This window comes from Strix aluco, chromosome 7 (genome assembly GCF_031877795.1).
Source record: "Strix aluco isolate bStrAlu1 chromosome 7, bStrAlu1.hap1, whole genome shotgun sequence".
Classification (NCBI taxonomy): domain Eukaryota; kingdom Metazoa; phylum Chordata; class Aves; order Strigiformes; family Strigidae; genus Strix; species Strix aluco.
Window position 1 is genome coordinate 23,015,369 of NC_133937.1, and position 15,621 is coordinate 23,030,989.

The 15,621-nt window shown below is 41.8% G+C and overlaps 1 protein-coding gene across 1 annotated transcript; it reads right to left on the bottom strand.

Moving 5' to 3' along the window:
* Nucleotides 1–8,761: 8,761 nt before the first annotated feature.
* On the bottom strand, nucleotides 8,762–11,430 carry LOC141925643 (D(1)-like dopamine receptor). Its single transcript, XM_074830056.1, has one exon. It carries the CDS (start codon nucleotides 11,428–11,430, stop codon nucleotides 10,057–10,059), a length of 1,374 nt encoding a protein of 457 aa, XP_074686157.1. The 3' UTR covers nucleotides 8,762–10,056.
* Between the last annotated feature and the right edge of the window lie 4,191 nt (nucleotides 11,431–15,621).

Genomic DNA, 15,621 nt, shown 5'->3' on the forward strand with positions numbered 1-15,621 from the left:
CCTGGGACTTGTTAAGCCTGGAAAGGATCATTCTTTGGGATCTACATTTTAATCTTTCTAAAGACCTGATGTTTCTGAAAGAAGTCTTCCCATTGTGGACTGAGTGCATCCAGAAGCAAGCTACTTGTTGGAGACAGGAGACAAGAAGTGTGCAGAGTGTTAGTTCCATCGCTGCACAAAGCACCTCATGCATGCACTTTGCCCTTTTGTGCAATCTCTCTACATCCAATGTGTCTTTTCTTCTGTTAGATTATAGTTGCTTTCCCCTTTCTGCATCCTGATCATTCCGGACCTAAAAGGCTCCATCAAAAATGAAAAAATGTTTTTCTACACCCTGGCTTATTAGGAGACCATAGTGATGAGACCTTTATAATTACCAGATCAGGTGATAATAGAATCACAGAAAATACCACAGTATCAGGCAGGGAAGGAACTGCTTGTAATCTATGGAGGATGCATGCTAGCATGGTAGCAGGTGATATATAGCAGTGGGATTGCAGGCAGGCAGGCTGAAATTTAGGAAAAGTCTATTTTGTGGACACAAGATTGCATGATGTTAGATGCTCAGCCTAAAGGCTATCGAAATCACGATGATTCCTTCTGCTTGGTACATCCAGTTCTTCCAGGTTAACCCCTTGGGGGTGCCAAAATTCTTTCTATTTTCCACTGTAACATGTGTCAGTAGGCTGAAGTTACAGAAGTCTTTGTTCCTGGAGCAATATGCCACGAAGAGCTTTTTTCCTTTTTTTTTACCACACATGATACCCTTGCCAGGAGTGATGGGTCTTCTGCCTCTAAAACCCTCTAAAATCTTATAGTCTAAGTCAGAAGATAATGTTAATGAGGAAAATTGTCTGTTTCATTGAAAACACACTATAGCTGAGGCTAAGAGACAGTGATGAGCGTTTCCTGAATGGAAATATATGGGTTTTTTAAGTACTAGAGCAAAATTAGTGTCAATACTAAGTGGTATTAAACTACATGAAAATTTTCCCCTATACTGCCCTCAAGGTTATTTCTTTTTAAATTATACATAGATTTCCTTTACCTTCTGTCAGTATGTTTCTCAGGAATGACATTTTGGACAGGACTACAGGGGAGCAGGTATGTTGTAGCAACACCTAAGGAGTAAAAAATACATTTGGAAGCGCATAGCTTGTGCCACCCCAAATTACACGTTTCAGCTTTATAAAGTAAGACATACTAAACAACAACTGAAACTCAACAAGACATTTACAATTCAAACTTTTTGCCTGTCCAGCTTGCTTGTCTCTGAAAGTTAGGCTTAAATTCACAAAGGAGATTATTCAGAAGCGAAATAAAATGTTTCTATTAAAGAAAAAAAAAGGTAATACGTATTCAGATAAGCAGCTGTTGTGCATTATCTGGAAGCAAAAGTGATGATAGTAGCAAGCACAGTGACCTGTGCTTCAAATAAAATCAGTTTATTTGAATTGTCAGCTATCAGTGCAGCACAAAAGGCATTACTCTTTACCCCCCTTCTCTTGTCCCTGGACTAGCCCCAGATGTGCTAGGATGGTGCCTCTGAGGATCATCATAGCAACTTTTTACCCCACCTGAAGGAAACTACAATCATCTTTAAAGCTACTTTATGCTCCTTCAGTAGCATAAATTGCCAGCAGTACACTGAAAATCTAGCCAATTTTTGAAAGAAGCCTGCAGCAAGCTGTTGTGTCCCAAAACCACCCTATTGTTCCCAGTAAGAGTTGCTCTATGTTATGCTTTCTTGTGCCTTGTATATGCACATTTTATGAAGTCATTTAGGCAGCTATCTTGAGAGCTAGCTATCTTAATGCCTATTAAAATCTAGCCTTAAAAGGCTCTTCAAATGCATCAGTCATGCAGAACTTTTGTTGCAGCTTCATCAATAAAAGTTGTCTTTGTTTACAAGAAGTCTTCCTATGAGTAAAATGCTGTTAGGATGTGTTAAAAAGTAGTCTAGGTGGCCAGACTGGCCCTGTGGTTAATACCTGTGGTCAGTGCTAAAGTGTTAAGAAAAAACAGGGAGCGTAACAATATGCAGCTGGAAATAAAAAATGGGAAAGGAAACAAAAGAAGTAGTCCCTATTACCTTTTAAAAACTGTTTGAAAGGAGAACATTGCACTGAAGGAACATCTGCATAAATGTAACAGCAAATGTGGCTTTTGTTGTTGATGCCACTTATCTAATGTCTCGGTTTCTAAGGATTCTCTTCTTCCAAGCTTCTTCACAGATGCTGTGAAGAAGACAGTGGGATGGCACTGTCAGTCACACAGCAAAAGAAGGCGCAGTCGCAGGCCCAGCACGCTGATTCCCTGTGACACGCTGATAACTGAAGGGCTGCCGCAGCAGGAGCAGAGAGTACCAGAAGTAATGCAGCCACCGTGCCGTGTGAGAGGACACGAGTAGGGTGCCTCAGAGGTGTCCTCCTGTTCATGTGGAACAGCCACTGTCCCCACGTGCCAGAGCCCTGGGAAAGGGGCAGTATTTTGAGAATATGGGCAAAGGCTTTCCTTTTTTTGGAGGTCCACCTAGCAGGGCAGAGGATTTCTTTTGACCACTGCTGTGGGTGTGAAAGGCCTAACAGCAGGAATGACTGTAGCAGAGGGCTTTCTGTGTTATGATGGTGCAGATGTTTTCTTTTAAGCTCTCGAAGAGCTTTAGACTGAAGGCTGCCAGCACACCAAGGAGGTATCAGTCTGGTGCCACTGTAATTCATGGCTTAGGAGCACTGGTACTACAAGATAAGCACGCTTAGAGTGGAAATTACGGTTATTAATTACCACTATCAATTAATTTGTTGTCACAATGTAGTTTGGCAGCACTAATATTCTGCTATAGTCCAAAACATAAGAGACAAAATATCTAATTACCACTTTGCTGTCTTGAAACTCGATTCTGTTCTCTATCTCCCTCCCTCTGTTAACAAATGCACACCAAGAACATTTGCCATCATGTTGCCTCTGATGACTATATTATCAATTTAGGCATTAGTAAACACTCTATGTTCTGTGTTATTTTATGCATTCATTTATTTAAATGACTTTGGAAAATTGATAATTCTTATCACTTTGGCTTATATCTTTTTATTTCCTGAATTCTAAATAGTAAGGTTAGAGAGACTTTTCAGACTAACCACCAAACAAAAAAGTAAATCCAGCTCTGTGTACAGGTTTTTAGTATGATCTCTGATTCAGCTTTGTCATCAACAGCAAAAAAATTGCAACTAGTTTGCACACTTGATCATGTTATCTCCCTGTCTGTTACTATCCTGTATCACTGGCTTTCTTTCCCCTTCAGCTAGTCACAGTCTAGGGAGTTTTTCCTCTTATCCTAAAGTAGATATCTTCACCTGGTCTGATAAATCACTCTAGATGTGTTTGACTGTTTGGCCTAGATCTCCATGGATTGTAATAGAATCTCAGACACCTTGCTCACATGTAGTTAGTTACCTTTCATGCAAAAGTAAGCACAAGATTAGAGCCCATGAAATAGTGTATATAAACTCCATTCAGCCAGTTCGGATTTAAATATGAAAAGAGTAAAATGAAGTGGTGTGTTCTCACTGAGGGTGGGTGCAAAGATGAATTTAATTAGTTAAAAATATATTAAAATGTTGAACTGCAGAAAACTCTGTGAAAATGATCTTTAAAGAAAAAGGAGAACCTAGCAACGGTTTCTACAAATGTTACAAATGGAAATGTCTTCTCACTACCTAAACTAAAATAAAACTGGCTCAAGATAAAATTCTCCTCCTCTAGTTGATGAAGATAAACCTACATCTTCCCTAGCATCTTCATTCATTTTATGCTATGCACATGTAAAGATCCTCATACATGTCCACACTTCATTTATTGCTGTCTATAGTTCCACTGATAGGCAGTTGTCTGATCATGTGGCTAGTTAACTTAGAAAAATGTGAAATTCAGGCCTAAACCCTGAGTTTATTAAAATGTCTTGAATTATTAGACACAGGTAGGGATTAGGGAGGGATAACAAACCCAGATTGGGATTAACATAATTTTTTTCAAACCAAATATGCTACAAAAAATCATTAATTTGGTTAACATCTTTGTGCCTTCCTTTGTTGTAAATGCAAATCGGTTCTTGAGAGAATGAGAAGTCTGAGGGGGTGCACCCTGCTGTATGTCCCTTTGCAGTAGGAAAGGAGAGAGGATTCAGGAAAGTGAGTTAAATTATAACAATGAGATAAATAAAGTTAAGAGTTATGTGGTGGGAGTCTGTAACCATGGTGATGAAACCACTTAAGTACATCAGAGTCCAGGGGGACTGGACTGATAGTACTTAACATCCAGAAAGCCACTTCAACCTCCCAGGTGAGGGAAAAAACCCAACAGTCTATGAAGAATAGAGAAATTTTCACAAAAGAATTTTTACTGAGAAATATTCAGCCGATTGAAATATATTTAATATGGTGTGCGTAGGTGCATCATCTGAAATCCGACACAAGAGGCATGATTTTGGCAAAAGCTAAACAACAGATGCTTATGAAAACCAAGTTGTATAACAGATTTCTCTTTTTGCTACCTAGGTCAGCTGTTTCTCACTGAAATTAAAGTTTAACTGAAATGTTAAGGCATCAGCTTAGTATCAAAGGAATAAGAAAAAAAGATACACAGTGGAGGTATGATCTTGTTTTCCTTTACATTGGTGTTTCCACTGAATTCAGCATTTGCTAAAGTTTCACCTAACTATAAACTTGTGGATAAGGTTTTTTGATTTGTTTTTGGTTTTTACCTTTATCATAGCAACTGTATGTAATAGTTGCTAAATCAGAACTATTTAATTAACTTTCCATCTGTACATATATTTAGATTGAGTTTGTAAGGACACGATGTTATTTAGTCTGTATTCAACTCGGCAAAACAAATTACAACAATTTAGCAAGAAATAAATGGAGGAGGAGGGAAGACTATTTCCTCTGATGTCTTGGGAATATACTTTGCAATATATAAGGGCTAATATCCCTCTGCAATATCCATATGTCTGTGTGCATTTGTTTGAAGATTTTCCCTGCCAGCTAGATACATGGGTAGACATCCAGTCCAAGGGGAGGAGGATATTGGGAGGAAATCTAGACTTTTTAGGTTTGCTTATTAGGATTTTGCTAACAGAGTTTCTTTGAGAATGTATTTTTCTGTTATTATGGTTTGAATTGCAGAATTGTCCCAGCACTTTGTTTTCTCATGCTAAGTGACACGTGCTTTTTCAGTCCTTTCTCATTCCTGGAACTGATAGGTGTAGAAGCAGTGCTGTAGCTGTAACAAGTTTCTTAAAGTCAGTGGCAATCTCTGAACGTTAGTGTGTAATGCAAAATAAAGCCCTGTATAAATCAGATGGCAGGCAAACAGATAATCAGTAAACAGCAGAACACAAAAATGTAAGCATAATGTCAAGGATGCATGTGTGTTGTTAATCTTTTTAAAATACTGCTTAGGAAACAAAATGAAACTTTGCATCGATGTGGGGTTCAAGTACATCTTTGGTGTCTACAGTTGCCTCCTGCTACAGAGGTGCATGTGACTGGTGGCATTACATTTATTCTTAGAAACAACACCCTGATGGCTGGTTAGTGGAATGTCACCTGGCACCTCTGCCACAAAAGGGTGTGGGACCAGTCTTGGCCTTTCACCAGGAAGGAGTTCTTGTCCTTGCCCTGCTGTATCTCCAGCTCCAGACAGCCCTGCCCTGAGGTTTGTTTCCTTTTCCTTGAAGAACGCTGTTTGCTTTCTAGCCCAGTTGTTTAAGAAGGTATGCACATATCTCTCTTCGTTTACCCCCATGCTTAACTTTTAAACACAATGAACAATTTCAGAGGAATTTGACAGCAGGAAAAAGCTCTCAGCTGGATAAGCATCTTTAGAGCCACCCAGAGGAGGCTACAGAGACATTATCTTTTCTCATGTGCAATGTAGTAGTGAGAAGGGCTGCTCTGGCAGCTCAGCTACATAAGCTTTTAATTGACCACAAGAAGCTTGTATTAATTTCAGCTGTGTAATAAAGAAATAGGACCTGTAGCTGGTTGAGAAAGTTGTAGACTGACAGAAAGAAAGGGAGTGGGAATTACTTGAACAGAGAAGACATTTGGTATGCATCATAAAGCCCTACCACTTGAACTTTGCTGAACTGGAACATGTTTTTATTTGGATGTTTAGACATTGACTAGTAAGAGTGTTTAAATAAGGTATCTGTGAGGTTGGACTCTTTTGACATCAAGGGTATTTAAAAGCTATTTTTTTAGGTCACTGTGACGTTAATGGTATTGTAAATGTGGAACTACTAGGCGTGCAAGTGAACTGCTTTTAGTCAGTGAAATACCTTACAAATATTGTGGTGAATGCATAAAGAAGAATGTAGATTTGATGATCTGAGTTATAAAAAGTGTGTTTGAGGAATAACCATAGATCTCCCTAAAATAATGCCTTCGCCATTTGTGATTCATTTTGTCCTGCCAAGCCAAGAAAGTTGTGACCCAGAAACAGATAATAAAATGCTGCCAAGTTTTTGCTTCAGAAGGTGTTTCCTTTGAGTGCCTGCACTGGTGTAAATAGGAAATAATTTTGCCTCTTAATTTCTACTGAAACCTTTGGCTTTTTGTAATAATTCTAATATATCTCATCAGACTTGAACTAACAATGCTAACTGAATGTTGTGTAATCTAACACAGGAGCTTACCCTGTCATGAGAAAAATGTCAATTAGAAATCACAGTTAATCACTAGAAAAAATTCTTGGGAAATAAGTCTTGCTCATTTACTGTTCACTGAACTGTGTGGCCTGTAGTAAGCTTAACATTCAGGAGACTTCCCAGCCTAGAAAAATAAAAGTACATACAGTATCAATATTTATGTGTTATTAAATCAGCAACAGCAGAAGATGTAGTCTGAAGGGCTATGCGGTGTAGCTTTCATATGAAGTACCTTCAGTAATATGCCACTTAACATTAATTTAAACAGTTTATAACACGCAACTTCTGAAATTTATTGCAGCCTTGAACATTACACTGCACTTACATGTTACAACAGTTTACATTATAGTATCATCTGCACATCAGTAATGACCATTATCAATTAGGTACAAACAATTATTTCCAGCATCACTTACAAAGAGCAATTTTAAATTGTCTTTTAAAAAGCTTCAGTAAAGACCAGGTTTTTGTACAATTTGACCTATTAATGAACCTTATTTAAACTATAGCCACAAGCACAAAGAGCTTTTTCCATTCTTAACATAAATATAGTTTCATAAATCAAAGCTATCATGCATTTCTGATTATTCTTAAGAGAAAACATTATTCAAATATATTCATTGCTTCATTTCTGCCACCCACTCTGCCATACACTAAGTTTTCATCACTCTGTGTAGTAAGTCCAGACTACTTCCTGGGTGAGACAGCTCCCATAGACAGGGCAAACCTTGTGAGAAGGTAAATCTTTCCCTTCTGTTAATCAACAGCTTTTATCACCAATAATGAGACTGTACAACGGTAAAAAAAATAAAAAAAAAAAGCTTCTGTGTGTAATAATTTCACGTGTGGCCTTGACTGCCAGAAGACTGCCTGCCCATGGGAAGGAAGATGTGTGTGGGCAGGGAGAGTTAACTCTGTGAGGGATGGAGCCAGCTGAAACTCTTGCAACAGAAACAGAAGTGCAGGAGGCAGTGAGGGAGTCACACTTCAGGATAGTGTCTTATCAGGTGTGTCAGTATATCCGCAGGATGGCTTTTAGTGTGGAGGGGGTGAGATGAGAAGTCTCTTACAGCTCTAAGATATAATTTTTGGGTTTTTGGCGGAGATAAAAAATGCTGACACTCTTATGATACATGTTTCTGGTTTGTGTAAGAAGGAAGAAATGTAGCAAGGAAAATCCTCTCACAAATTGATTGACCCTTTAGCAGGGGAATCCATGTACAGTTCACATATGATCACCTAGAAAATAATCAAAAAATACAGATCTTGTATCTCTTTTAAGGAAATACCAGGTTTATTTCAGGGTTGCTCTCCAGATGAGGCACTAGGCATGCTGAATTATAGTTGTTAAATGCTAAGAAAAATGGCTAATCACTAAGAGAAGAAGGGAAATATTCCAATGGGGTCTCAAAGTTCTTATCTGTATGCTTTTTTGCCTACAGGAAAATAGCTAAGGATAATTGTATGAAAAAAAAAAATGAAAACCACCAGACCAAACAAACAAAGCAAAACCCAAACATCTTAATCTCAATGCTTAGGGAGTCATGCTGTCATAGTGAAGCAGGACTAGAAAAGATCTCAAAAAACCCTTACACTATGCCTCTGCCCCAAGACAGGATTAACAATGCCAATGTTATTTCTGACAGATGTTCAGCAATGTCATCTTAAAGACTTTTACTGAGAGAGATGTCATAACCTCCCTAGGCAATCTACTCCACTGATTAATGATTCTTATTCTTAGGAAGTTTTTCCGAAGTTTTGCCTTGGTCTGTCTTACAGTTAAGCCCATTACCTCTTCTTGCCCTGCCAGTCTTGACCATGAAGAACAGATTAGTCATACCCAACTATCCATCAAGGACACATTCCTGAAAAGAGCAGGATAGCAAAAGCAATTTTCCCCATAAGAATTAATGCAATGGGGGGAAATACGTACAGGGACTTAAGAACTACATACAGTTTAAATTCACAGGGAGCAGGATCGGGATCACTGTGAGGATCACTGGGAGCAGGAGCAGGATCACACGCCTTTCAGCAGCTGGCTTCTCAGCATGGATCACTGTTCTGAAAGAGCATCTGTGAGACTGAATGTCCAAGAAAACTTTAGCAGTGTAAGCATTCTTGATGTCTCTTTCTGGACAGTTGCATCTTCATCATCTTCCTTAGATGAATCAAGGTCAATCAACTCAGTCATAGACAAAGGACAGAAAAATGGGGTAATGAGGGTGGTTAGTGGAGCACAGTATTAAATGGTCAGCAGCAGAACTCCTGAGTGGTGGACAGAGAAGTGGAGGACAGTGAGGTGCCACTGTATTCCCTTAATGTCTGCTGAACCCTTTTACACATAGAGAAATGATCATCAAGTTCCCCATTTCTTCTCTCCTGCAAGCCATCCGACACCCGTTTGCTCTACCTTTTGTTGCTGCTTATGTCTACAAGTAGTGAAATGGGTTCAGAGAGATGACCTGGTCACTTTTCACTTTATGGACCAGCTCGCTTTCTGGAAGTATTGTCTGCCTGAACTAGTAGGAGAAAGGAAGGATTGCAACTGCCTCAGCTGATACCAGCTTAAGCCGCTCTGGAGTTGTATCGTTAGTTCTCAAACACCATTCTACTGTAACTTCAGCCTGGCACAATAATACATTTTCTAACATTTGAGGATGAGGAAGATCCTAGCTCAATATCATTAAGCCTGGATATGAAAGTTAGGCACCTGAAACTGTGTTTGGGATCCTACATAAAAGCAGCTTAATTTTCCAGGGTTTTGAGCAGTCTTTTGACTCAAGATAGTGATGTTTTAACAGAGCAATTTTTATTTAAGAGCCTAAACGCAGATTCAGATGTGTAAATCCAGATGTGCAGCTTAGAAATAAACACAAAAGTAAAACCAAACACAAACCTTTAGGACCAGAACTATGTACATGTATGATGTGAAACCATGAGAGGGGGGGAAAAATGGGTTTTAGCAATGACGCTAAATCTAAGATTATTTTACCTATGTAAGATTATATTACAGAGTCTCAAACTATGGGTTGTTTTTATTTTATTATCTCACTATTCTTAATAAATATCACAAGTTTGATTGAAGAGTGGGGGTAAACAAATGCATGGGAAATGTCTACTGACTGAAAGAGTAAGGGGTGAAGGTGGCTGTGGGAAGAGGTTAATATGTGACTGCTATATGCTTTTGGAATGGACTTAATATGCCTGTCACCTCTCTGGAGTAAACGCAGCAGGTTCCTACCCCTCTGGGATGGGACTTTGTTTGCTGGGGGACAGGTGTAGCTTACATGGAGGCAGAGTGAACTCTCCCTGTGGGATGGCTCTGTGTGTGCGAAACGCACAGTCACTTATCCCTCTGGAACAGGGTGATGGGGTCCCTCGCACCGACCAAGCCCCGTACAGGGAGTAATAGTTTCCAGGGATAGCTCTGCCTTGCAATCCAATTGCAAAGTAGCTGGCACCTGACAACTCTTGGGGCTGCTGCCAGGGGCAGCCTGTGTCTGAGAAATCACAGACCTCTTCTCCATAGACATTTCCTCGCTGCTGTCCTCTCCCTGAGGGTTTATGGCATGAGGTACGGGCTGCACCCAGGCAGTGACGGCGGCAGTGGGTACTGATGACGAGGCAGCTCCTTCCTTCTGGCAGGTGGTGTCATGGTGATAGGAAACCAGCTCATTGCTGAAGTTGATCCTCTCCACAGTGGATCTGGGTGTGCCACAGCAGAAGCACCGACAGCCCAGGAGGTTGCCGAAAGCCCGCCTGAAGTCTGCATTGAAAGCATAGATCACTGGATTGACTGAGGAGTTGGCCCAGCCAAACCACACAAAGATGTTGAAGGTGGTTTGGCCAACGCAGGGTGAGTGTCCGTCATGGTCCTTCTCGAGCTCGGGCTGGCAGAAAGGCAGCAGACAGTTGAGCAGGAAGAAGGGCAGCCAGCAGCAAACAAAGACTCCCATTATGATAGAAAGGGTCTGCAGCACCTTGGTCTCCTTGCGCAGGGAACTCCGCAAAGAGGAGGTCGGCTCCTTGCCGTGAGCTGGCCACTGCCCCCCTGCTCGCTCAAGGGTGGAGATGCGGCGGATCTGGGCCTGGGCAATTCGGTAGATCCTGGTATAGGTGATGATCATGATGGCCACGGGGATGTAGAAGCTGATGAGGGAGGAGGTGATAGCGTAAGTGCGGTTCAGGCTGACATCACAGCGGGGTGTCCCAGGCAGCCAGGAGCCTGGGTATCTCCTGTCCTTGGCTTTATGCCAGTGTAGCTGCACTGGGACGAAGGAGATGAGAATGGAGAGGGCCCAGGCCATGGCTATCATGGTACAGGCAAGGCGCTGCGTCATCCTGCGCTCATAGCGAAAGGGGCTGGCGATGGCCCAGTACCGGTCCAGGCTGATGATGCAGAGGTGGAGGATGGAGGCGGTGGAGCACATGATGTCGAAGGCCACCCAGGTGTCACAAAAGCGGCTGCCGAAGAGCCAGGAGCCGCCGGTCACCTCAGTGACCGCCTTCCAGGGCATCACCAGGAGGGCCACGCAGAGGTCTGAGACGGCCAGCGACAGCACGAACCAGTTGGTGACCTTGGCGCGCAGGTGGCGGAAGCGCAGGACGGCCAAGCACACCAGCGCGTTCCCCACCAGCGTGCTCAGCACCAGGGCGCCCAGCAGACACCCGGTGAGGGCCCGCAGCGCCCGCGGGCCGCCCCCCGCCGCCGCGGTCCCCATCTGGGGTGCTCCCCCGGACGACGTTGCTCCCCCGGAGGAAGGGCCGGTCCCGCTCCCCCGGGCCCCCCCGGCCGCTCCTGCCGGCGGGACGTCCCCCGAGGGAGCGACGGGACCCCTGGCAGCCGGCGCCGTCCGCGGCTGGGAGGGCGGCGGCCGCCCGCCGGCGCATCTCTGTCCGCCGCCGCCTGCCTCAGTTTCCCCCGCGGCGGCGGCGGGCGGCGGGGCGGGCTGCCTCGGGGCTACTCACCGCGCCGGCTGCGTGGAGCCGCCGCCTCCGCCTCGCCGCGGCGCCCTCCGAGGAAGGGACCGTCCCGCTGCGGAGCGGGCGCGGAGCGGCTCGGGCGGGCGGCGGCGGCCCCTCGGCGCTGGAGCCGCGTCGTCCCGGGGGGGCCCCGCGGCTTTCGGCCCGGAGCGCCGGGAGGGACGAGCGGCAACTTTCCGTGGGCTTCGTGTGGCGCAGGCCGGCGGGCGGCAGGTCCCCGCGCAGCGGAGGGAGCGGAGGGGCGAGTCCGCGCTCAGCCGGAGACTGGTGCCGGCGGGGACGGTCCCCAGGATCGAGCGACCTTCGTCACTGCACGGAGGGAGACGTCCCCCAGCAGCGCCCTGGGAAGAGCCCTTTTTCAGATTCAGCCTGTACCTGCGTGAGTGTCAGGGACCAGGATCTGGCGCTTCCCAAGGATCTCCTTGTGGAGACCACGGTCAAATTTCAGGTTCCTTAAAGAGCAAGATAGCACTTCGCGCCTGTGTACATTGAGAATGTTATCAAATCTGAGTGTTACGAGCTGTGTTTTCACCAAAACAGTATTTTGCTATTTATTTTTTGCTTTGAATTGAAATCCTGTGTAAAGAAACCAAAAGCATAGAAACCTAAAACGTCTCTGGTTTGGATTTGTTGCATTTTGACAGAAGGTTGTTCATGGATTTCCGCAGACACGAGCACCCAAAACCTGCCTCTTTATTTTTCAGCCAAAGGTGTTTTCTGATGTATTTCAACAGCCTTCCGTTTGCTCTTATAATAATATACATGTTGTCATAGAAATATCTTGCATATATTTACAGCCTACTTTCAATAAAGTATCCTAATGCAAATACAGTATAATCCTTTATTTTGGAAGAATTTATGCTGTAATCCTGTAATGAGAAAAAAGAGATTGAGATGTGAATAGAAAAAATCAACTCATGGAATTAATTAACATGGCAAACAGGTATTTCGTTTTAGATGAGGCATCTTATATTTTCTTTTTGTCTCCTAATTAAAACTACTTCATCCACTAGTGCCAATACAAATAATTTTCAAGCCATTAGTATCTGATTTCCATTGTACTGTTATGATATTCTTGGTAATTAGAACAGAGTCCGGAAATTTTTTAAACAAATTTTGAACAGCAAAGCTGGCATCTTAGCCTGTAAAAATCAGCATATTTAAGATAAACTAGCTGGATTGTACCAGTTCATAGCAGATTGTTAACATTTGGTCATGTTTTTTAAGATGTGCTTTGTGCCTCGGAGACCACAGTCTTCAGAATGCAGCCCACTGTGTTAGTCCTGCTGTGACACTGAAAATTGGAATACATTTCTTGTTAATGTGTGTTTGTCTATAAGATTAACTCATAATTCAAATAGTTTAACTAGAATCTTCTCTGATAAAGTATATACTTTGTTAAAACAGTAGTAGCTGTCAAAATAGCACAGGCTGTAAGATAAGAGCCAACGCCACACTTTGTCTTATTCGGAACTATCTCTAGTTCCACGTACATGGATTTTGCCAACATCTGCAAACCACAGTAGGTCTCTGCTTTTCATTCCAATACTAAGGACTAAATCTTATTTTGTTAGAATTTTCTACATACTTGCTAATTTGACTCAATACATTTACTCTTAATTAACAATCAATAAAATGACCCCAAAGAACAGAATGTATTTGTGAAAAATTGTAAATGGGACAGTATATGGAATTAAGGCATTATAGCACTGAAAAGGAAAGAGCAATGCTTTTGCATATTCAGCAGATAGTAGCGCTACAGGGCTCTGTAGCAGAAGGTAGCTGGCATTATCCTTATAGAAACAACTGTTTTCAGTGTTTCTCTGTATCTCCAGTTCCCAGGATCTCATTATGCTCTACAAATATCTCTAGCTCCTTTTTAGCATGCATTATAGAGGGAAGTGTATGGGATCATGCTGGGTTTTGTGCGTATGTTTTTATGTGAGTGCCCTGCCTCCAAATTTTGAAGCTGTTGGCTGAAGTCAAATCTGACTGAGAGGTGGATGTCTTGCAAGATTAATTTCCTACAGTTGTAATTAAAGTAGGCATCTGGGTAGAAGTCAGAACCCCTACTAATAACCTCACCGATAGGAAGGTTGCAGTGTGGACTCAACCCTTATTAAACACAAGAGAATCCACACAGAGGGAGACATTATGAATGCTCTTATCCTAAAGAAAACATCAACAGACACTTCATCTTCTTAGATACCAGAGGATCCAAGTACAAGATGCAAATGCTTAAGAAACTATACAGTGAGTCAGTGGCAAAGACAGGAATAGAAACATTGCCCTGTTCTTATTCCTATAATGGGCATGGTGGAGTGAAGTGTAAGCTTATCAGAGAGGGAGGAAAGAGAGACACGGGGGAAAACAACACTGTGTGAAAATCAGTGTGTGCAGTGAGTTGAAAATGCTGTAAACTTTAAGGCCTGTAGCTATTCCTTGAATTAATCTTACTTGGAATATAATAGGAAGGGTCTGAGCAAAATAATGTAAAAAATACTGATGGACTGGATAAAATGGTCTTTTGTGACTCCAGAAAATTTGAAAGCTCATTCCATCTGTGAAAAATAAACTTACCCAGAGAATATATGTAAAACATATTGCAATGTATATGATGTCTTGATATTGTACGTTTTTAAAATGGAGTTGCTGTATTCAAAATCTCTCTCCCTCCAAAAAGAGAAAGAAGAAAGCCTGGACAGACAGACCTATATAAGAAACACAAATCAGTTTCCTTCTGTCTATCATTCTATCCATCTCTGTATAGCTGAAGAATCTATCCAATTTTGTACATATATGTGTGTGTATGTGTACACTTATCATCATGGCTTTATGTATTATATTCATGCTTTCAATGCCATGTGAGTTTTGTGAACTTGATCGGATACTGAGATGGCTAATCTATTTGTATAGTGAATCCAGCATTGACTGTTGAAAATAAATGACCTTTTTATTACGGAGATATGGATTAGCTGTATGACAGACTTGAAAGTCACTGAATAATTCATTGTTTTAGAAACTGTCTAGATGACTTAAAGAAAGAATAACTAAATCAAAGCTAAGTATCAAAAGCATGTTTAGTCTCTTCAGGCTTTTCAGGCTTAACAAATAATTTGAATTTGTGATGTCCAATACAGAGTCCACTGTAGCTCTTCACATCATTTGAAGTTACTATGGTTCTTACAGTGATTTCACTGTGAGTTGTTTAGTAAATCAGCTCCTGAATTTGAAATAAAGTTACATAAGAAAGAATAAAAGTGATGTAATATATAAATTACTTTTCTGGTAAAAGTGCCTGGCTTCTCTCCCATATATAAAGGCCAGAGATGTCAAATTCACTTTTTGGAAAGGCCCTTCAAGCATCACTGTGTGATTGCTTATGAATGCCAGTCTATGTGACACTTCCATATGATCTAATTTGGAAGACAGTCCCTATTCGCAATTGGGATTTCCTGTGTAAGTGCATTAGGAGAACAATAACTACAGGTATATGATTTTTCCACACCACTTGCTGCTATCACAGCACAATGGGTACTCAGAAGTGAAGATGCTACCTCTTGCATGTTTGGGCTACTAAGCAGTTAAACGGATATCCCTGCGAGATAAAGGAAGTTTCTTTTTTTTTTTTTAGCAGCCTTTCATGAAGGATAATATTTAAGGAATTTTAAATGTCAAAGAATTATTGCCATCAATTCTGCCTTGTTGCTATTTTGACAAAATCAAGACAGTATTTTATATCAGCTCAGCAAGAAATGATGGCTCTTTGCAGAAACTTATTCCTTCCTACCATAATCAATAAGGTGGTTGACAAATTGACTGGATGCAGGTTCTCTGCATTATCTATGTATCTGTTTTATATAATCTAAACAGAGTGATTTTATGTTCTTCTAGTGACCGGATCATTCAAGCTTTGCTTAAATTGAGCT

Excerpts from the sequence above, each read along its gene's own strand:
- LOC141925643 (XM_074830056.1), bottom strand. The coding sequence starts at position 11,430 with ATGGGGACCGCGGCGGCGGGGGGCGGCCCGCGGGCGCTGCGGGCCCTC.